The sequence below is a fragment of the Ranitomeya variabilis genome, chromosome 4, assembly GCF_051348905.1.
Source record: "Ranitomeya variabilis isolate aRanVar5 chromosome 4, aRanVar5.hap1, whole genome shotgun sequence".
In the NCBI taxonomy this organism is placed as follows: Eukaryota; Metazoa; Chordata; class Amphibia; order Anura; family Dendrobatidae; genus Ranitomeya; species Ranitomeya variabilis.
Window position 1 is genome coordinate 764282432 of NC_135235.1, and position 22321 is coordinate 764304752.

The window sequence follows — 22321 nt, forward strand, 5'->3', positions numbered from 1 at the left end:
TGTGAAATAACTGAACCATGTGATGGGGTGTTTTATATAAACCCTGACTCCCTGGTATAACACTAGGTTATGACTAAGGGGCATATTTGGCCCTGAAACGTGTAACCCGGTGTCTGGGACCCCTGCTATTTATGCCATTTTTCTACTGTCGGTTGTCCATGCTTTTAATGAAGATTTTGCAGTAAAGCTTATTGGACTGCAACCTCTTGGTGCTGGATTTTTTACTACTTGTTGGATTCTCCTGGGATGGCGGCCATGGACAGAGGGGACAGGTGAGCTGAAAAATACTTTATTTACTTAAGAATTTCAATGACCTTTTCCTGATAATCAAGGAAAGTATCTGCATTTCCGGCTTTTTTGTATAACACATAAGAATTATATGAGGCCACCTGAAACAAATAAATGACTAACTTCTTATACCAGGTATATGATTTTCTTGATACCCGGTATGGCTGTAGAACCTGGTCTACAAGGTCCACACCCTCCATATATTTGTTGTAGTCAATGACAGACACAGGTTTTGGAGTAGTGGATCCCTGTTGGTCTGCAGTGGACCTTGTGGCATCTGTGTGGATCGAGCTCAGGATAAAAATATCTTTGTTATCCTTATACTTAAAGGCAAGCAGCTCTCCATTGTGTAAAGCCCCTGACTGTACCTTTCGGAACTTTTCGTTGACCAATGATTGTGGAATACATATCATTACATACATACCATACAGATCATTATGGCCTCATAGATGCTCCATATAACAATGTGCCCCATATAATGCTCCATACAGATCATTATGGCCTCATAGATGCTCCATATAATAATGTGCCCCATATAATGCTCCATACAGTTCATTATGGCACATAGATGCTCCATATAACAATGTGCTCCATATAATGCTCCATACAGATCATTATGGCCCCATAGATGCTCCATATAACAATGTGCCCCATATAATGCTCCATACAGTTCATTATGGCCCCATAGATACGCCATATAACCATGTGCCCCATATAATGCTCCATACAGTTCACTATGGCCCCATAGATGCTCCATATAACAATGTGCCCCATATAATGCTCCATACAGTTCATTATGGACCCATAGATGCTCCATATAACAGTGTTCCCCATATAATGCTCCATACAGATCATTATGGCCCCATAGATGCTCCATATAATAATGTGCCACATATAATGCTCCATACAGTTCATTATGGCCCCATAGATGCTCCATATAACAATGTGCCCCATATAATGCTCCATACAGATCATTATGGCCCATAGATGCTCCATATAACAATGTGCTCCATATAATGCTCCATACAGTTCATTATGGCCCCATAGATGCTCCATATAACAATGTGCCACATATAATGCTCCATACAGTTCATTATCGACCCATAGATGCTCCATATAACAATGTGCCCCATATAATGCTCCATACAGTTCATTATGGCCCCATAGATGCTCCATATAACAATGTGCCCCTCATAATGCTCCATACAGTTCAGTATGGACCCACAGATGCTCCATATAACAATGTGCCCCATATAATGCTCGATACAGGTCATTATGGCCCTACAGATGCTCCATGTAATAATGTGCCCCATATAATGCTCGATACAGTTCATTATGTCCCCATAGATGCTCCATATAATGATGTGCCCCATATAATTCTCCATACAGTTCATTATGGCCCCATAGATGCTCCATATAACTATGTGCCACATATAATGCTCCATACAGTTCATTATGGTCCCATAGATGCTCCATATAACAATGTGCCCCATGTAATGCTCCATACAGTTCATTATAGCCCCATAGATGCTCCATATAACAATGTGCCCCATATAATGCTCCATACAGATCATTATGGCCTCATAGATGCTCCATATAATAATGTGCCCCATATAATGCTCCATACAGTTCATTATGGCACATAGATGCTCCATATAACAATGTGCTCCATATAATGCTCCATACAGATCATTATGGCCCCATAGATGCTCCATATAACAATGTGCCCCATATAATGCTCCATACAGTTCATTATGGACCCATAGATGCTCCATATAACAGTGTTCCCCATATAATGCTCCATACAGATCATTATGGCCCCATAGATGCTCCATATAATAATGTGCCACATATAATGCTCCATACAGTTCATTATGGCCCCATAGATGCTCCATATAACAATGTGCCCCATATAATGCTCCATACAGATCATTATGGCCTCATAGATGCTCCATATAATAATGTGCCCCATATAATGCTCCATACAGTTCATTATGGCCCATAGATGCTCCATATAACAATGTGCTCCATATAATGCTCCATACAGTTCATTATGGCCCCATAGATGCTCCATATAACAATGTGCCACATATAATGCTCCATACAGTTCATTATCGACCCATAGATGCTCCATATAACAATGTGCCCCATGTAATGCTCCATACAGTTCATTATGGCCCCATACATGCTCCATATAACAATGTGCCCCATGTAATGCTCCATACAGTTCATTATGGCCCCATAGATGCTCCATATAACAATGTGCCCCATGTAATGCTCCATACAGTTAATTATGGCCCCATATTTGCTCCATATAACAATGTGCCACATATAATGCTCCATACAGTTCATTATGGCCCCATAGATGCTCCATTTAACAATGTTCCCCATATAATGCTCCATACAGTTCATTATGGCCCCGTAGATGCTCCATATAACAATGTGCCACATATAATGCTCCATACAGTTCATTATGGCCCCATAGATGCTCCATATAACAATGTTCCCCATAAAATGCTCCATACAGTTCACTATGGCCCCATAGATGCTCCATATAACAATGTGCCCCTCATAATGCTCCATACAGTTCAGTATGGACCCACAGATGCTCCATATAACAATGTGCCCCATATAATGCTCGATACAGGTCATTATGGCCCTACAGATGCTCCATGTAATAATGTGCCCCATATAATGCTCGATACAGTTCATTATGTCCCCATAGATGCTCCATATAATGATGTGCCCCATATAATTCTCCATACAGTTCATTATGGCCCCATAGATGCTCCATATAACTATGTGCCACATATAATGCTCCATACAGTTCATTATGGTCCCATAGATGCTCCATATAACAATGTGCCCCATGTAATGCTCCATACAGTTCATTATAGCCCCATAGATGCTCCATATAGCATTGTGCCCCATATAATGCTCCATACAGATCATTATGGCCCCATAGATGCTCCATATAACAATGTGCCACATATAATGCTCCATACAGTTCATTATGGCCCCATAGATGCTCCATATAACAATGTGCCACATATAATGCTGCTGCAATTAAAAAAAATTACATACTCACCTCTCGTCGCTGCCTGCTGCTCCTCAGCGTCCTGTCTCTCTGCAGTGACTGTTCAGGCACACTAATACGTCATCGTGCCCTCTGACCTGAACAGTCACAGCCAGAAGACGCGGAAGACCGAGCGGCGGTGGAACGAGGGAAGGTGAATTTGAAATACTCACCTGCTCCCTGCGTGGTCCCTGGCAGCTTCTCCCTGACAGATGGTCCCCAGCGCCGGCAGCTTCTTCCCCTGTTCAGCGGTCACTGGTACTGCTCATTACAGTAATGAATATGCGGCTCCACCCCTATGAGAGTGAAGTCCATATTCATTACTTTAATGAGCGGTACCACGTGACCGCTGAACAGGGGAAGAACCTGCCGGCATCGGAGACCACGGGAAATGCAGGGACCGCGTCAGCAGGGCCAGGAGCAGGTGAGTATGTGACCGTCGTTGCTCCCCCTCGTACGCCCACCCCCCCGCCGACCATGACTCAAGTATAAGCCGAGAGGGGCACTTTCAGCCCATTTTTTGGGGCTGAAAATCTCGGCTTATACTCGAGTATACTGTATACGGTATATATATATTTTTTTATTTAGGTTTTTTTAAAAAAAAAAAAACATGTAAATTTTTCTTTTTTTTAATTTGTCCCAGGGTGGGACATCATGCTATAGTGTCAGATCGCTGATCTTACACTTTGCACAGCACTGTGTCAGATCAGCGATTTGACAGGCAGTGCTGGAGGCTTGCCGGCACCCCCCTGCAGGACCCAGAAGGAGCCCCGCAACCATTTTGGATCCAGAGCCTACAGGGAGGAGACACATCGCGTTGTTCCGAGGGTCTCAGGGAAGCACCCAGGGAGCTCCCTCCCTGTGCGATGCTTCCCTATGCCACCGGAGCGCTGCGATCATGTTTGATCGCAGTGTTCCGGGGGTTAATGTGCCAGGAGCAGTCCGTGATCAAATGCTCTTTTTTTTTTAACAAGCACCATAGCGAATGTAAGTCTTAAAAATGTTTTCATTTCTAGGACATTAGTTGGTGTCCATAAATTTGACCTAGCATAATAGGATCGTGGATTCTGGCTGATGAATTGTGACACATATAAATTTGTTTGTAGAATAATATGCTCTAGCAAGCTATCTGTCATAAACAAATTAAAAAAATTAATTGGTCCAAAATTTTCCACCTCCACATTTATACCAGGAATGGCATTAAAATTAGGGATGACTGGAGTAGCCGAATCCGAAGCCTTCCATCTGGGAAATGCCACATCAAGAGGCAAAGCCACTTGGACATTTACGAGCACTAGGTACAGCACTAGCACTGGGCATTGTTCCCTGAGTTGGAGACATTTCTCCAGAAGCGCTATTTGTCCTTCTTGTTGTACTGGTCCTTGTGTGCGAGGATGGACCAGAATCACTGCTCATTTCTGAGCTGTCACTGCTACTAAAGCCCTCGAAATACACATCGCCATCTGGCACTGCACTTTCTTCACTGTCAGAACATAAAAGTGCTTAGACCTCCTCTGAACTATAATACTGACGGGCCATTTTATTCCTTTTTATTTATTTTTTCCGGAAATAAAAAAAACTCTGACGTGACTGACTGACATGAAGTGACTGACGTGACCAAATTTTTGGGGAGACATTTGAGAAAAGCCTAATTCTTTAGCCTAACCCTAACTTTAGAATAAACTCTAACCCTAACTTTAGCCTAAAAGTAACCCTAACAGTAAGGCCGGGGTCAGACTTGCGAGAAACACGGCCAAGTCTCGCAAGTTAATACCCGGCACTGCCGCCGACACTCGGGAGCGGAGTGTGCGGCTCCATGTATTGCTATGCGGCCGCACACTCCGATCCGAGTGCGGGCAGCAGTGCCAGGTACTTGTGAGACTCGACCGTTTTTCTCGCAAGTCTGACTCCGGCCTAACCCTAGCTTTAGCCTAAGGCCATGTGCACACGTTGCAGATTTTCCTGCAGATCCGCAGCGTTTTTGACGCTGCGGATCTACAGCAGTTTTCCATGCGTTTAACAGTAGCATGTTAACCTATGGAAAACCAAATCCACTGTGCACATGTGGAAAAAAACGTGCGAGAACGCAGCATTGTTTTTTCCGCAGCATGTCAATTCTTTTGGCGGATCTGCAGCGTTTCTGCTCCCATAGACTTGCATTGATTCAGGCACATCCGCAGCAAAATCGCAGATGTAAAAAAGATCTGCGGTTTGGTTGTGGGTGAAACGCTGCAGATCAGGAGGAGGGAGTGTGTGGGCAGTGACTGTGTGCATGTATGTGTGTGCGGGCGGGGTCTTCAGGCTGTCCATGGGTCTGCCAATGCGTCTGCGAGCTGTCCGGGGTTTTGCAGGGCTGTCTGGTTGTATGCGGCGCTGTCCAGGGGTCTGCGGCTCTGTCCAGGGGTCTGCGGGGGTGGGTCTTTGGGGGGTTATGTGTGTGTGTGCAGGCATCATCCGATGGGACTACAAGTCCCATCGGGCTTTACCTGCTACAGTGACAGTTATTGACACATTAGCCAATGATAGGACAGTAGGAGTCCTATCATCCGGCTAATGTGTTGAATGTAAAAAACAAAACACATACATAGACATACAGTACATACAACATATACAGGGGTTGGACCAAATAATGGAAACACCTGGAAACATCAACAAAAGTTAGTGTAATATGGTGTAGGTCCACCTTTTGCGACGATTACAGTCTCAATTCTCCGAGGTATGGATTCATACAAGGTGTGAATTGTTTCCATAGGAATTTTAGCCCATTCTGCAGTTAAAACACCCTCCAGTTCTTTGACGGCGGCGGAAATCGACGTCTAACTTGAATCTGTAAAATCGACCATAAATGCTCAATAATGTTGAGATTTGTGGGGGCCAGATGAGATGCTCAACTTCATTAGAATGTTCCTCGTGCCATGCTTTAACGATTCTAGTTGTATGAATTGGTGCATTATCATCCTGAAAGATGGCGTTCCCCTCCGGGAATAGTGCTTGAATCATTGGATGCACTTGGTCGCCCAAAATGCCTAAATAATCTCGGCTGTTAATTCTTCCATGAAGGGATATCATTGGCCCGGCAGATCTCCATGAAATAGCACCCCATCTGTCTCTTTCAATTGTGCCATTTGGAATTCTCGCTCTGTGTGTAATAAACTCTCCTTCATTCATGACTTCTTCCTTTCTAATTCTCTTAATCTCCTGGCTCTTACTGAAACCTGGATCCAGCAGTCAGACACCACCGCTGCTGCTGCTCTTTCATATGGTGGACTACACTTTTCTCATACCCCAAGATCAGACAATAGAGCAGGTGGAGGCGTTGGTCTGCTCCTTTCACCCAAATGTACCTTCCAAGTTATACCCCAAGTACCCTCACTTGTATTCCCTTCCTTTGAGGTCCATGCTGTCAGACTACGTCCCCTTCTCCATGCGAGTTGCGGTGGTGTATCGTCCTCCCGGCCCCTCTCATCAGTTCCTGGATCATTTTGCCACCTGGCTTCCACACTTTCTCTCCTGTGACACCCCCACCCTTATCATGGGTGATTTCAACATCCCCATTGCTTCTCCCCTCTCCCCATCTGCTTCTCACCTTTTATCTCTAACCCCCTCTTTCAGCCTCTCGCAGCATACTAACTTTCCAACGCATGAAGATGGAAACTCCCTTGACTTGGTTTTCTCCCAGCTTTGCTCACTGGATGATTTCACAAACTCCCCTCTCCCGCTCTCTGACCACAACCTTCTTTCATTCTCTATCAAGAACTGCCATCCCGCTCAGGTCACCACCACTTTCCACACTTATAGAAACATACAGGCCATTAACACCCAGAAACTTATGAAGAACTTGCAGTCCTCATTGGCCCCAATCTTCTCCATCTCATGTCCTGATTCTGCTATGAAGCATTACAATGAAACCCTGCAAAGTGCCCTGGATGAAGCTGCACCTCCTATACATAGAACAACTCGGCACAGACGGCGACAACCGTGGCACACGCTGCAAACACTTTTCCTGCAGCGGTGCTCCAGGTGCGCCGAACGTCTGTGGAGAAAATCTAATCTACCCGAAGATTTCATCCATTATAAGTTCATGCTAAAAACATACAACTCTGCCCTTCACCTCTCCAAACAAACCTATTTCAACACCCTCATCACCTCGCTGTCCAATAACCCTAAACATCTCTTCGACACTTTCCAGTCCCTACTCAACCCAAGAGAGCAGGCCCCAACCACGGATCTCCGCGCTGACGATCTGGCCAATTACTTCAAAGAAAAAATTGACCACATTCGACAGGAAATCATCTCCCAATCTCTTCATACCATGCACTGTCCTCCCTCCCCCACTGCATTTAGTTCACTCTCTGACTTTGAACTAGTTACAGAAGAAGAAGTAAGCAGGCTCCTTGCATCTTCTCGCCCGACCACTTGCACCAGTGACCCCATTCCATCACATCTCCTCCAGTCGCTTTCCCCGACTATCACCTCTCACCTAACAAAAATATTCAACCTTTCCCTCACTTCTGGTATTTTTCCCTCCTCATTTAAGCATGCCATCATACATCCATTACTTAAAAAACCCTCCCTTGACCAAAATTGTGCCGCTAATTATAGACCTGTCTCTAATCTTCCCTTCATCTCTAAACTCCTCGAATGCCTGGTCCACTCCCGTCTTACCCGCTATCTCTCAGATAACTCTCTTCTCGACCCTCTTCAATCTAGCTTCCGCTCTTTACACTCGACTGAAACTGCCCTCACTAAAGTCTCTAATGACCTACTAACAGCTAAATCTAATGGTCACTACTCCATGCTAATTCTCTTGGATCTCTCCGCAGCATTCGATACTGTGGATCATCAGCTCCTCCTCACTATGCTCCGCTCCATCGGCCTCAAGGACACCGTTCTCTCCTGGTTCTCCTCCTATCTCTCTGACCGATCCTTCACTGTATGTTTTGCTGGTTCCTCCTCCTCTCACCTTCCCCTTACTGTTGGGGTTCCTCAACGATCAGTCCTAGGCCCCCTCCTCTTCTCTTTGTATACTGCCCCTATTGGACAAACAATCAGTAGATTTGGTTTCCAGTACCATCTCTATGCTGACGACACCCAATTATACACCTCTTCTCCTGCTTTCACGCCGACCTTCTTAAAAAACACCAGTGATTGTCTTACCGCTGTCTCTAACATCATGTCCTCCCTCTATCTAAAACTGAACCTGTCAAAAACTGAACTCCTCGTGTTCTCTCCCTCTACTAACCTACCTTTGCCTGACATTGCCATCACCATGTGCGGTTCCACCATTACTCCAAAGCAACATGCCCGCTGCCTTGGGGACATCCTTGATTCCGAGCTTTCATTCACCCCCCACATCCAATCACTGGCTCGTTCTTCCTATCTGCATCTCAAAAACATTTCTAGAATTCGCACTTTTCTTACTTTCGACTCTGCAAAAACTCTTACTGTCTCACTTATTCATTCTCGTCTGGACTATTGTAACTCTCTACTAAACGGCCTCCCTCTTACCAAACTCTCCCCGCTCCAATCTGTCCTGAATGCTGCTGCCAGGATCATATTCCTCACCAACCGTTACACCGATGCCTCTACCTTGTGCCAGTCATTACACTGGCTACCCATCCACTCCAGAATCCAGTACAAAACTACTACCCTCATCCACAAAGCACTCCATGGCTCAGCACCACCCTACATCTCCTCTCTGGTCTCAGTCTACCACCCTACCCGTGCTCTCCGCTCCGCTAATGACCTCAGGTTGGCATCCTCAATAATCAGAACCTCCCATTTCCGTCTCCAAGACTTTACACGTGCTGCGCCGATTCTTTGGAATGCACTACCCAGGTTAATACGATTAATCCCCAATCCCCATAGTTTTAAGCGTGCTCTAAAAGCGCATTTGTTCAGACTGGCCTACCGCCTCAAGGGATTAACCTAACTATCCCTGTGTGGCCTAAATAATAATAAATAAATAAAAATAAACATAATCAGGTTCCTCGCATCATGTTCTCATTCACTTCATGCAGTTAATAGCCCTCTGTGTCTGTACTGTTACATACTTAGGCAGTTAACTGGTTCATGCAGCTTTACATGAACACCCGAGCCTCACACTATGGCTGGTCCAAATAACTAAAGCAATTGTTACCATCCACTTCTCGTGTCTCCCCTTTTCCTCACAGTTTGTAAGCTTGCAAGCAGCAGGGCCCTCATTCCTCCTGGTATCTGTTTTGAACTGTGATTTCTGTTATGCTGTAATGTCTATTGTCTGTACAAGTCCCCTCTATAAGTTGTAAAGCGCTGCAGAATATGTTGGCGCTATATAAATAAAAATTATTATTATATTATTATCACAGAACCTCCACCATGTTTTACGGTTGGGAGAAGACAGTCTGGATGGAATGCTTCTTTCAGCTGTCTCCAAGCGTACACTTAGCCGGAGGTCGGAAAAGATGGTAAACGATGATTCGTCTGAGAATATCACATGTTTCCACTGCTCGAGGGACCAATTCTGGAGGTTTCTACACCACGCTAAACGCTTGGAAACATTTGTCTTTGAAAGCAGCGGTTTTCTAATTGCAGCTCTTCCATGGAATCCAGATTTGTGCAGCTCCCGACGAACAGTTCTCGTGGAAACTGGGTTCTGTAGGTGTTCATTGAGCTCAGCAGTGATTTTCAGAGCCGTGGTTTTGCGATCCTCTCTCACAATTCGCTTTAGAGTCCAACGGTCTCTCTCAGTCAACTTTGACTTTCGGCCGGACCTGTGTTTTGCTGCGGACATTTTTCCTTCTCTTTCAAACGCAGTCATTACTTTGGAGACAGCACCTCTTGACACGCCAAGCATTCAGGCACTTTCTGTTACACTAGCGCCTGCCATACGAGCACCAACAATTTGGCCTCTTTGAAAATCCGAGAGGTCTGCCATTGGTATCCGGTTCTCATCAATGTTCTTACAATTCTGCAAAACAAACAGTTAATTTACATACACATATCACTTAATACAAATATTCAACTACAAAACATTACCATATGTAACGGTTTGCATGTTTATAACATGTTTCAAAGGCTTGTCGGAAGAGGTGAGTCTTCAGGTTCTTTTTGAAAGTTTCTATGGTAGGCGAGAGTCTGATGTGCTGGGGTAGAGAGTTCCAGAGTATGGGGGACGCATGGGAGAAGCCTTGGATGCGGTTGTGGGAAGAAGAGATGAGAGGGGAGTAGAGAAGGAGGTCTTGAGAGGATCGGAGGTTGCGTGTTGGTAGGTACCGGGAGATCATGTCACAGATGTATGGAGGAGATAGGTTGTGGATGGCTTTGTAGGTCATTGTGAGGGTTTTGAACTGGAGTCTCTGGGCGATAGGAAGCCAGTGAAGGGCTTGGCATAGGGGAGAGGCTGGGGAATAGCGGAGAGACAGGTAGATTAGTCGAGCAGCAGAGTGTAGGATGGATTGGAGTGGTGCCAGAGTGCTAGAGGGGAGTCCAGAGAGTAGGAGGTTGCAGTAGTCGAGGCGGGAGATGATAAGGGCATGCACTAGTGTTTTTGTGGTGTCACGGTCAAGGAATGCGCGGATCCGGGAAATGTTTTTGAGTTTGAGGCGGCAGGAGGAGGCAAGGGATTGGATATGTGGCTTGAAAGAGAGCGCAGAGTCGAGGATCACCCCGAGGCACCAGGCGTGTGGGACTGGGGAAAGTGAGCAGCCATTGACATTGATGGATAGGTCTGGTGGAGGGGTAGAGTGAGATGGGGGAAAGATGTTGAATTCTGTTTTGTCCATGTTCAGTTGTAGAAAGCATAATTGTAAGAACATTGATGAGAACCTGATACCAATGGCAGACCTCTCGGATTTTCAAAGAGGCCAAATTGTAGAAAGTTGTATATGCAGTACAAGCAACATATAACATGCAACATGCAGTACATGCAACATAGAGTACATACTCGCCAATCACCTTGATCCCAAAGCCCTTGCTCACCAATAAAAAAATATTAAAATAATAAACCAACAATATACTCCCTGATCCGCAGATATCCAATTAATACGAGTGTCCCACGACGATCTCCGGTGGAGAGCTGCCACATCAGCTGATGCGACCGCTTTCCAGGGGCTCCGGCGATACAATGGCTGAAGGTATCCCTCCGCCGCTGTGAGAAATAGTTCCTACTCTCACTTGTGACACTGCTGTGTGGGAAAAGTCTCACGCAGCTTTGCCATAAAGTGAGATCCTGAACTAAGGTAACCTCTTCAGTGATGCACTGCAGGAGCCATTGTCTCCTTTCAGTGTGTTACTGGAGGCCCTATAGAGCCGTGACATCACCCGATGTCACTGTCCCCTATAGAACAGTGACACCACCCGATATCACTGTTCTATAGGGGAGATCGTCGTGGGACACTCGTTATTAATTGGACTACAGCAGAAAGAGAGTATACGATTGGTTTATTATTTTTACTTTTTTGCAGGCGATCGAGGGCGTCACAGGAATTAGGCGTATTTGTAAGTATGGTGAAATTAAAAATATTAAAATACTTTTTTTCTGGCTGTCTGTTTTTTTTTTTTTTTTTTTTTACTCTTTCAGTACTATAGGATTAGTAATGGATAGGTGTCTTATTTACGCCTCTCCATTACTAATCGGGCTTAATGTCACCTTACAATACAAAGGTGACATTAGCCCCTTATTACCCCATACCTATCCGCTACACAGGAGTGGGAAGAGAGGGGCTAAGTGCCGGAATTGGCACATCTTACAATGTGCCATTTCTGGGGCGGCTGGGGCTGGTATTTGTAGCCGGGGGGGGGGGGGGGGGGGTAAATATCAATGGCCCCTTCCCAGGCTATGAATATCAGCCCACAGCTCCAAAAAATGACGTGGGGTCCCCATATTTTAATAGCCAGTAAAGGCTACGCAGACAGCTGCGGGCTGATATTCATAGCCTGGGCAGGGGCCATGGACATTGCCCCGTTCCCAGCCTACAAATATTGGCCCCTGCCAATTTTTTTCCCGTTTTAATTTTTGTTTTTTTAATTAATCATGTTGATTTATAAACATCGGCCTTGCTATTATATATCTATAGATAGATATCTATAGATATATCTATAGATATAACTATGGATATATGTATAGATATATTTATAGATAGATATATCTATAGATACATAGATATCTATCCATATATCTATCTACATCTATCCATAGATATATCTAGGAAGAAGATTCTGGATTTTCATAGATATATCTATCCACACATATATATCTATTCATAGATATATCTATCCATACATATATCTATAGATGGATAGATATATGAATAGCTAGATCTATGTATCTATAGATCTATCTATATGTAGATCTATCTATATATCTATCTATCTCATTCCTTCTATCGATGGATAGATATGGGATAGAGAGAAGGAATGAGATAGATAGATCTATAGATAGATATATGAATAGATATATCTATGGATAGATGTAGATAGATATATGGATAGATACATAGATATATCTTTCCATATATCTATCTACATCTATCCATAGATAGATCTATAGATAGATATATGAATAGATATATCTATCTATCTCAACCCTTTTATCTATCCCATATCTATCTATCCCATTCCTTCTATCTATCTATAGATAGAAGGAATGAGATAGAGATATATACACTCACTGGCCACTTTATTAGGTACACCTGTCCAACTTCTTGTTAACACTTAATTTCTAATCAGCCAATCACATGGCGGCAACTCAGTGCATTTAGGCATGTAGACATGGTCAAGACAATCTCCTGCAGTTCAAACCGAGCATCAGTATGGGGAAGAAAGGTGATTTGAGTGCCTTTGAACGTGGCATGGTTGTTGGTGCCAGAAGGGCTGGTCTGAGTATTTCAGAAACTGCTGATCTACTGGGATTTTCACGCACAACCATCTCTAGGGTTTACAGAGAATGGTCCGAAAAAGAAAAAAAATCCAGTGAGCGGCAGTTCTGTGGGCGGAAATGCCTTGTTGATGCCAGAGGTCAGAGGAGAATGGGCAGACTGGTTCGAGCTGATAGAAAGGCAACAGTGACTCAAATCGCCACCCGTTACAACCAAGGTAGGCCTAAGAGCATCTCTGAACGCACAGTGCGTCGAACTTTGAGGCAGATGGGCTACAGCAGCAGAAGACCACACCGGGTACCACTCCTTTCAGCTAAGAACAGGAAACTGAGGCTACAATTTGCACAAGCTCATCGAAATTGGACAGTAGAAGATTGGAAAAACGTTGCTTGGTCTGATGAGTCTCGATTTCTGCTGCGACATTCGGATGGTAGGGTCAGAATTTGGCGTAAACAACATGAAAGCATGGATCCATCCTGCCTTGTATCAACGGTTCAGGCTGGTGGTGGTGATGTGCAGCCGACAAATCTGCGGCAACTGTGTGATGCCATCATGTCAATATGGACCAAAATCTCTGAGGAATGCTTCCAGCACCTTGTTGAATCTATGCCACGAAGAATTGAGGCAGTTCTGAAGGCAAAAGGGGGTCCAACCCGTTACTAGCATGGTGTACCTAATAAAGTGGCCAGTGAGTGTATGTATATATATATATATATATATATATATATATATATATATATATATATATATATATAATAGATAAAATAGATAGATGGAATGAGATAGATAGATGATAGATCTATAGATAGATAATATCTATCGATCTATTACTATTATTATTATTTATTATAGCGCCATTTATTCCATGGCGCTTTACATGTAAGGAGGGGTATACATAATAAAAACAGGTACAATAATCTTAAACAATACAAGTCATAACTGGTACAGGAGGAGAGAGGACCCTGCCCGCGAAGGCTCACAATCTACAAGGGATGGGTGAGAATACAGTAGGCGAGGGTAGAGCTTGTCATGCTGCGGTTTGGTCGATCGGTGGTTACTGCAGGTTGTAGGCTTGTCGGAAGAGGTGGGTCTTCAGGCTCTTTTTGAAGGTTTCGATGGTAGGCGAGAGTCTGATATATTGTGGTAGAGAGTTCCAGAGTAGGGGTGATACGCGAGAGAAATCTTGTATACGATTGTGGGAAGAGGAGAAAAGAGGGGAGTAGAGAAGGAGATCTTGTGAGGATCGGAGGTTGCGTGCAGGTAAGTACCGGGAGACGAGGTCACAGATGTATGGAGGCGACAAGTTGTGGATGGCTTTGTATGTCATGGTTAGGGTTTTGTACTGGAGTCTCTGGGCAATGGGGAGCCAGTGAAGGGATTGAAAGAGGGGAGAAGCTGGGGAATAGCGGGGGGACAGGTGGATTAGTCGGGCAGCGGAGTTTAGAATAGATTGGAGGGGTGCTAGAGTGTTCGAGGGGAGGCCACAGAGCAGGAGCTTGCAGTAGTCAAGGCGAGAGATAATGAGGGCATGGACTAGGGTTTTTGCAGATTCTTGGTTGAGGAATGTACGGATCCATGAAATATATTTGAGTTCTAGTCGGCAGGAAGTGGAAAGGGCTTGGATATGTGGTTTGAAGGCGAGATCAGCATCAAGGATTACCCCGAGGCAGCGAGCTTGTGGGACTGGGGAGAGTGGGCAGCTGTTTACTGTAATGGATAGGTTCGTTGGGGGGGGGGGTCGCGTGAGATGGGGGAAAGATGATGAATTCTGTTTTGTCCATGTGAAGTTTCAGAAATCTAGCGGAGAAGAAGGTTGAAATAGTGGACAGACATTGAGGGATTCTGGTTAGTAGGGAGGTGATATCTGGTCCAGAGATGTAGATCTGTGTGTCATCAGCATAGAGGTGATACTGAAAACCGTGAGATTCTATGAGCTGTCCCAGGCCAAAGGTGTAAATGGAGAAGAGCAGGGGCTTGTGGGACTGAGGGTGAGGATGTGGTGTGTGAGTGGGAGACTCTGAATGTCCGGTCTGTTAGGTATGATGAGATCCAGGATAGGACCAAGTCTGTGATGCCAAGGGATGAGAGGGTCTGTAATAATAGGGAATGGTCCACTGTGTCAAAGGCAGCGGACAGGTCCAGGAGGAGGTGGACAGAGTAGTGTCGCTTGCTCTTGGCGGTTAAGAGGTCACTGGTGACCTTAGTTAGGGCAGTTTCAGTGGAGTGGTGTGACCGGAAGCCAGATTGTAAGCGATCGAAGAGGGAGCAAGAAGAGAGATGGGAGGACAGTTCAAGGTCGACGTGTTGTTCCAGTAATTTGGAGGCATAGGGGAGAAGTGATATAGGGCGATAGCTAGATACAGAGGATGGGTCAAGAGAGGGCTTTTTGAGGATAGGTGTGATTGAGGCATGTTTAAAGCTTGAGGGGAAAACACCAATTGTTAGTGATAGGTTGAAGAGATGGGTTAGGGTTTGGATGAAGACTGTGGCGAGGTTTGGGATGAAGTGGGATGGGATGGGGTCAAGTGCACAGGTGGTGAGATGCGATCTTGAGAGTAGAGTGGAGAGTTGATCTTCTGTAATGGTGGAGAAGTTGGTTTTGAAGGTGGAGGGCTGGGAAGTCGGGAGGAAGGGCTCTGGAGGTTGTTGACCAAAACTATCTCTGATGTTCTCAATCTTCCGCTTGAAAAATGAGGCAAAGTCTTCAGCTGAGATAAGTGGGGAGGGAGGAGGTGCTGGGGGACGGAGGAAAGAATTGAAGGTGTTGAATAACTGTTTAGGGTTGTGAGACAGGGAGGATATGAGAGATGAGAAGTAGGTTTGTTTAGCTGTGGCGAGTGTGGTCTTGAAAGTTGTGAGGGACTGTTTGAATGTGATGAAGTGCTCGTTGGAGCGGAATCTTTTCCATCTCCGCTCAGCAGCCCTGGAAGCTCGCCTCAGTTCTTTGGTCAGGCTGGTGTGCCAGGGCTGTCTGTTGATTTTGCGAGCTTTGGTATGTGTAAGTGGGGCAGCAGATTCCAAAGCTACAGCTATTGTGGTGTTATATAGAGCGGCAGCATCATCCGCATTGTGTAGGGAACTTATGTCTGTGAGAGGGAGGAGGGATTCAGAGAATGAGTGTAGGTCAAGGTGTTTAAGATTTCTGCGAGGGTGTGAAAGTTTGTGGGGTGGGGATTGTAGACATGGAGTGGAGAGGGAAGAGAATGTGAGAAGGTTGTGATCAGAGAGAGGAAGAGGTGAGTTAGAGAGGTTAGATAGGGAGTAGACACGGGGGAAGATGAGGTCCAGTGTGTAACCATCTTTGTGGGTGCTGCAGAACACCATTAAGTGAGGCCGAAGGAGGAAGTGAGAATAGAAGTTTAGTGGCAGCTGAGAGGGAAGTGTCAATGGGGATGTTGAAGTCACCCATGATGATAGTGGGGATGTCCGCGGAAAGGAAATGAAGTAGCCAGGTGGTTAAGTGGTCAAAGAAGGTGGTGCCTGGGCCTGGGGGTGGTAAATGACAGCCAGTTGGAGGTTGGAGGGGGAGAAGTTGCGCACAGAGTGCACCTGAAAGGAAGGGAGGGTAACAGAGGGTGGCAGTGGCATTGGGGTGAAGGAGCAGTTATCTGACAGGAGAAAACCAACTCCTCGCCCATGTTTGCTGCTGGGGCGGGGTGTGTGAGAAAGGTGGAAGCCACCATATGAAAGTGCAGCAGGGGAGGCTGTGTCAGAAGGGGTGAGCCAGGTTTCGGTGATGGCGAGGAAGGAAAGTTTGGTAGCAACAAAAGATCATGGATGTAGGAAAGCTTGTTGCAGACAGCAAGTGTTCCACATAGCTCCTGTTAGTGGGACCGGGGAAGCAGGGGCTGTGTGATTGGATATAAGGTTAGAGAGGTTACGGAAGTTTGTGATAGAGCGTGGATAGGAGGTAGAAATGACTGTGGATGTGGTGAGGAGGGCCAGGATTTGGAGAGATATCACCAGCAGTGAGAAGGAGCAGAGAAAGTGTTAGCAGGTGGGAGCAGGAGAGGGCATGAGGTGGCTGTCTGTGTTTAGAGACAGAGGATTGTATGTTGAGGAACAGTTCTGAGGAGGAGGTGAGATGGATGGGGGAGGATTGAGGAAGAGATGAACAGTTCCTTACATGGTGTAGGGATTAGGGGAGTTAGCAGAAAGTGAAGGATTATAGGGGTGAGAGTGAAAACAAACAGAAACATTGTTTACAGTGACTGGGCAGTTATCTTTAGTTCCCTTCTGGTTCAATTCTGGTTTTAATTCTACTGTAATCTTCACACTTCTAGGACACACTTATAGGAATCACACTGCAGATTAAAGTCTTTGCAGACTTGAGCTATGCAATATATCTGCCACAAAGTGCATTCAGGTGTGAACCAGAGAGGAGTGGTCTCTGTTCATCTTGGTCAGAGAATTAAGAGTGGATGCATATAATCAAGCCAAAGTAAACAAGGTCATAAATAGCACGGGTGGAGGGGGTGTTTGGGTGAAGCTGGGGTTGGTTGAGAGACATACCAAGTGGAAGATAGGAGTAGAGGCAAGTCTGTGTGGAAAGATGGATGACACTACATGCACTTCATAGACAGCAGGAGAGCTGGGTGGATCAACATACCATGTGAATGCTAGGTACAGGGGCGAGTCTGTGTGCAAAGCTGGGTGATGTAGTATATGCACTTCATAGACAGAGAGCAGGAGAGCTGGGTGGATCAACATACCTGTAGGAAGAATATGCATGCTTGTTATCTATGTATCTATCTATCTATCTATCTATCTATCTATCTATCTATCTATCTATCTATCTATTATCTATCTATCTATCTATCTATCTTTATGTCTATCTATTATCTATCATCTATCTATCTGTGTGCATAATGGAGTGTGGGTTGGACAAATGTAAAAGAGGAGGTTCGACAAGAAATTACATAACAAATCTTTTTTTTGTTCAATAATACATCTTTATTTAGCTTTCAAAAACAAATTAAAAACGCGCAAAAAACGCATCAAAAACGCACCTGCATTTTCTGCCAAGAGATGCAGATTCAGTGCAGAAAAATACATTGTGCACTGGATGCGTCGGTATTTGGCGGACCGTCGTTGCGAAAAAACGTTCAAGGGAATGTTTTTTCGCACGTCGGGTCCTGCATTTCCGTCCGCGCTTGTGCTGTCGGAGCTCCGCCCCCTCCTCCCTGGGACTTTACAGTGGGCAGCGGACGCTTTCAAACACTGTGTCCGCTGCCCACGTTGTGGCGAATTTGCACATCGTTGGTACGTCGGGCCGACTTTTAGCGACGGCCCTGTACCGACGGAAGTGTGAAAGAAGCCTAACTTTAGCCCCAACACTAACCCTAACTATAGCACTAACCCTAACCTGCCTTATCTGTTTTTTTTACTTTATAACAAGATCGCTGACTGGCACAGCTGTTGCCAGCAGCACTTGTAACACTATTTCTCCTCTAATCTCTGACTGACATCTGAGGAGAAACAGCGTTTTTATGAGGCAGATCACCCGGGAAAGTTCATTGCTACAACACACTTTCATAGTGATTTGTCTCATTGGCTGGTGTGATGCTGATGTCATCAGGACCTGAACCAATCGGGTCTCGATGAGGTCGGGGGTCACAGTAAGGGTTGTGCTCCGGAATCCCATCATTATAGCTAGCGCCGATGTTTATCTACCGTTGGCGGTCACGAAGCAGTTAAGTTAAGGGTACCATCATTTCTGTCCAGGCCCATTTTACTTTATCTTTTTTTTTTTATTTCTGTGGAAGCATGGTTAAAAAGCAATGTCTGACTTTCATTTGTTCATTCTCATAGATTTTTGATTTATCATTATTTTTGTCAGATTCAAGTTATTTCTGTGACCATTGTGGGTTTTTCTGTCATTAAACCAGGGATACCAACAATTTTGACCATGTGTGTAGGAGGAATTAATATTTTGACTCCACAGCCACTTTCTGGAAATCAGCACGAAGTGGATGTTGGAGAGTGAAAATTACAATTTGCCATTTTATTACCCAGCACATAGTGCCCAGATTGTGCTCCAGGAGACACACACCGCAAATTAAGTGGATTCATCTCACTATATAATATTACTAAATACAGGGATCCTAAATGTTGTTGGAGCACACTGCAAGACTCAGAAGTGAGAGCGGATTTTGCTGGATTGGTTTATAGAAACTCTGTTACTTTTCAACAGCCTTTGAGCCACTAGTAGTGTGGGAACCTCTGTTTCTACATTGACAGATGATGGACCTGAGTGGGGACTTGGCTTTTTGTGAGATGAGAATAGGTATTATTTTCACCTACATAACATTGATTGGTTTCTTTTTATTTGATAGTTGGGAGGCAGAATGAACAAACAGTTGAACACCACGCACTACTGGCTCATCCAACAAGGTTTTCTATTAGACTGTGAACTGTCATTGTCTTGATGAATAATTAAAGGGAACCTGTCACCCCCGAAATGGAAGGTGAGCTAAGCCCACTGTCATCAGGATCTTATCTACAGCACTCTGTAATGCTGTAGATAAGCCCCCGATGTTACCTGAAAGATAATAAAAAGAGGTTAGATTATACTCACCCAGTGGCGGTCCCGCTGCGGTGGGTGTCGCTGGTCTGGACCGGCGCCTCCTATCTTTATTCCATGACGTCCTTTTCTGGTCTTCACACCACGGCTCTGGCGCAGGCATACTTTGTCTGCCCTGTTAAGTGCAGAGCAAAGTACTGCAGTGCTCAGGCGCCAGGAAAGGTCAGAGAGGCCCAGCGCCTGCGCACTGCAGTACTTTGCTCTGCCCTAAACAGACAAAGTACACCTGCGCCGGAGCCGCGCTGTGAAGACCAGAAGAGGATGTCATGGAATGAAGATAGGTGGCGCCTGACCGGACCAGCGACGCCCTTCGGACGGGACCGCCCCTGGGTGAGTATAATCTATCCTCTTTTTATCATCTTTCAGATAACATCGGGAGCTTATCTACAGCATTACAGAATGCTGTAGATAAGCCCCTGATGACTGGGCTTGGCTCACCTTCCATTTTGGGGGTGACAGGTTCCCTTTAAAGTTTTTTACATAGCTTGCCATTTTTATGGACAGTTTAAGTAGAAATGTTCAAAAATATAAAACTCAAGGATATTTTATTTAAAAAAATGTTTTTTTTTTGTCTTGGCAGATGACTGTACCAGGATATCAGAGGGACAGCTGACATCTTCAATTTTTAAATCTGATAATCTTGAGATCCTACAAGATACAACTAAAGTGATTGCTGTTACTCCAGATATATCATCATCCATTCACAGCAAAGATCTGTCATCCGATCGTATGAAACAGGTCCCATCTTCTGATTCATTACTGACTACTAAGGAAAATCAAAATCACAAAGGAGGCATTAAAAAACAAACTGCTCCTAAAGCAAAGAAGTCATTTTCATGTTCAGAATGTGGGAAATGTTTTAACAAGAAATCAGATTTGGTTAATCACCGTAGAATTCACACAGGGAAGAAGCCTTTTTACTGTTCAGAATGTGGGAAATGTTTTAACCAGAAAGGGAATCTAGTTAGTCACCAGAGAACTCACACAGGGGAGATGCCTTTTTCCTGTTCAGAATGTGGGAAATGTTTTAACCAGAAAGGGAGTCTAGTTAGTCACCAGAGAACTCATACAGGGGAGATGCCTTTTTCCTGTTCAGAATGTGGGAAATGTTTTAACCAGAAAGGGAATCTAGTAAGTCACCAGAGAACTCATACAGGGGAGAAGCCCTTTTCCTGTTCAGAATGTGGGAAATGTTTTACCCACAAAGAGAAACTTGTTACACACCAAATAACTCACACAGGGGAGAAGCCTTTTTCCTGTTCAGAATGTGGGAAATGTTTTAACCGGAAAGGGAATCTAGTTAGTCACCAGAGAACTCATACAGGGGAGAAGCCCTTTTCTTGTTCAGAATGTGGGAAATGTTTTACCCAGAAAGAGAAACTTGTTACACACCAAATAACTCACACAGGGGAGAAGCCCTTTTCCTGTTCAGAATGTGGGAAATGTTTTACCCGCAAAGAGAAACTTGTTACACACCAAATAACTCACACAGGGGAGAAGCCTTTTTCCTGTTCAGAATGTGGGAAATGTTTTAACCAGAAAGGGAATCTAGTTAGTCACCAGAGAACTCATACAGGGGAGAAGCCCTTTTCTTGTTCAGAATGTGGGAAATGTTTTACCCACAAAGAGAAACTTGTTACACACCAAATAACTCACACAGGGGAGAAGCCTTTTTCCTGTTCAGAATGTGGGAAATGTTTTAACCGGAAAGGGAGTCTAGTTAGTCACCAGAGAACTCATACAGGGGAGAAGCCCTTTTCTTGTTCAGAATGTGGGAAATGTTTTACCCACAAAGAGAAACTTGTTACACACCAAATAACTCACACAGGGGAGAAGCCTTTTTCCTGTTCAGAATGTGGGAAATGTTTTAACCAGAAAGGGAGTCTAGTTAGTCACCAGAGAACTCATACAGGGGAGATGCCTTTTTCCTGTTCAGATTGTGGGAAATGTTTTAACCGTAAAGGGAATCTTGTTAGTCACCAGAGAACTCACACAAGGGAGAAGCCTTTTTCCTGTTCAGAATGTGGGAAATGTTTTAAATGGAAACCGCTTCTTGTTAGACATCAGTGCAGTCACACAGAGGAGAACCCTTTTTCGTTTTCTTAATGTGGGAAATATTTTACTTGGAAATCAACTGGTAATAAACATCAGAGACGTCACATAGGGGAGAAGCCTTTTTTATATTCTTAATATTGCAATAGTTTTAACCAAAACTTAATCTTCTTAAAGGGGTTGTCTCTTGTCATTCCTCGTGTTTGCTGACAAAAGGATAAAATTAAACGTTATTAATTCCAAATGTAAAACTATACCCATAATTCACCCCCTTAAGGTTAGTCAGTAGATGACTAATAGAAAAAACATGTACCCCACAGTTCAGTATATAGGGTGAGGTGACGTATATATGCAGCGCCCCAGAGTCCTCGTCGTTGCAGTACTGTGGTTCCGCCGCTAAGGGGAGCTATGGTACGTCTGATGGCACTGAAGGAGTTCATCTGATCAGGTATCACAGACACCAAT

General features: G+C 44.6%; 1 protein-coding gene across 1 annotated transcript in view; it reads left to right on the forward strand.

The window, feature by feature from the left end:
* LOC143766860 (uncharacterized) overlaps positions 1-22107 on the forward strand; it is a 42962-nt gene extending 20855 nt beyond the window's left edge. The window contains exon 7 of the mRNA XM_077254849.1: positions 20385-22107. Coding sequence (XP_077110964.1) covers positions 20385-21910 — 1526 coding nt within the window. The 3' untranslated portion in view covers positions 21911-22107. The remainder of the gene's footprint in view (positions 1-20384) is intronic.
* The last annotated feature ends 214 nt before the right edge of the window (positions 22108-22321 follow it).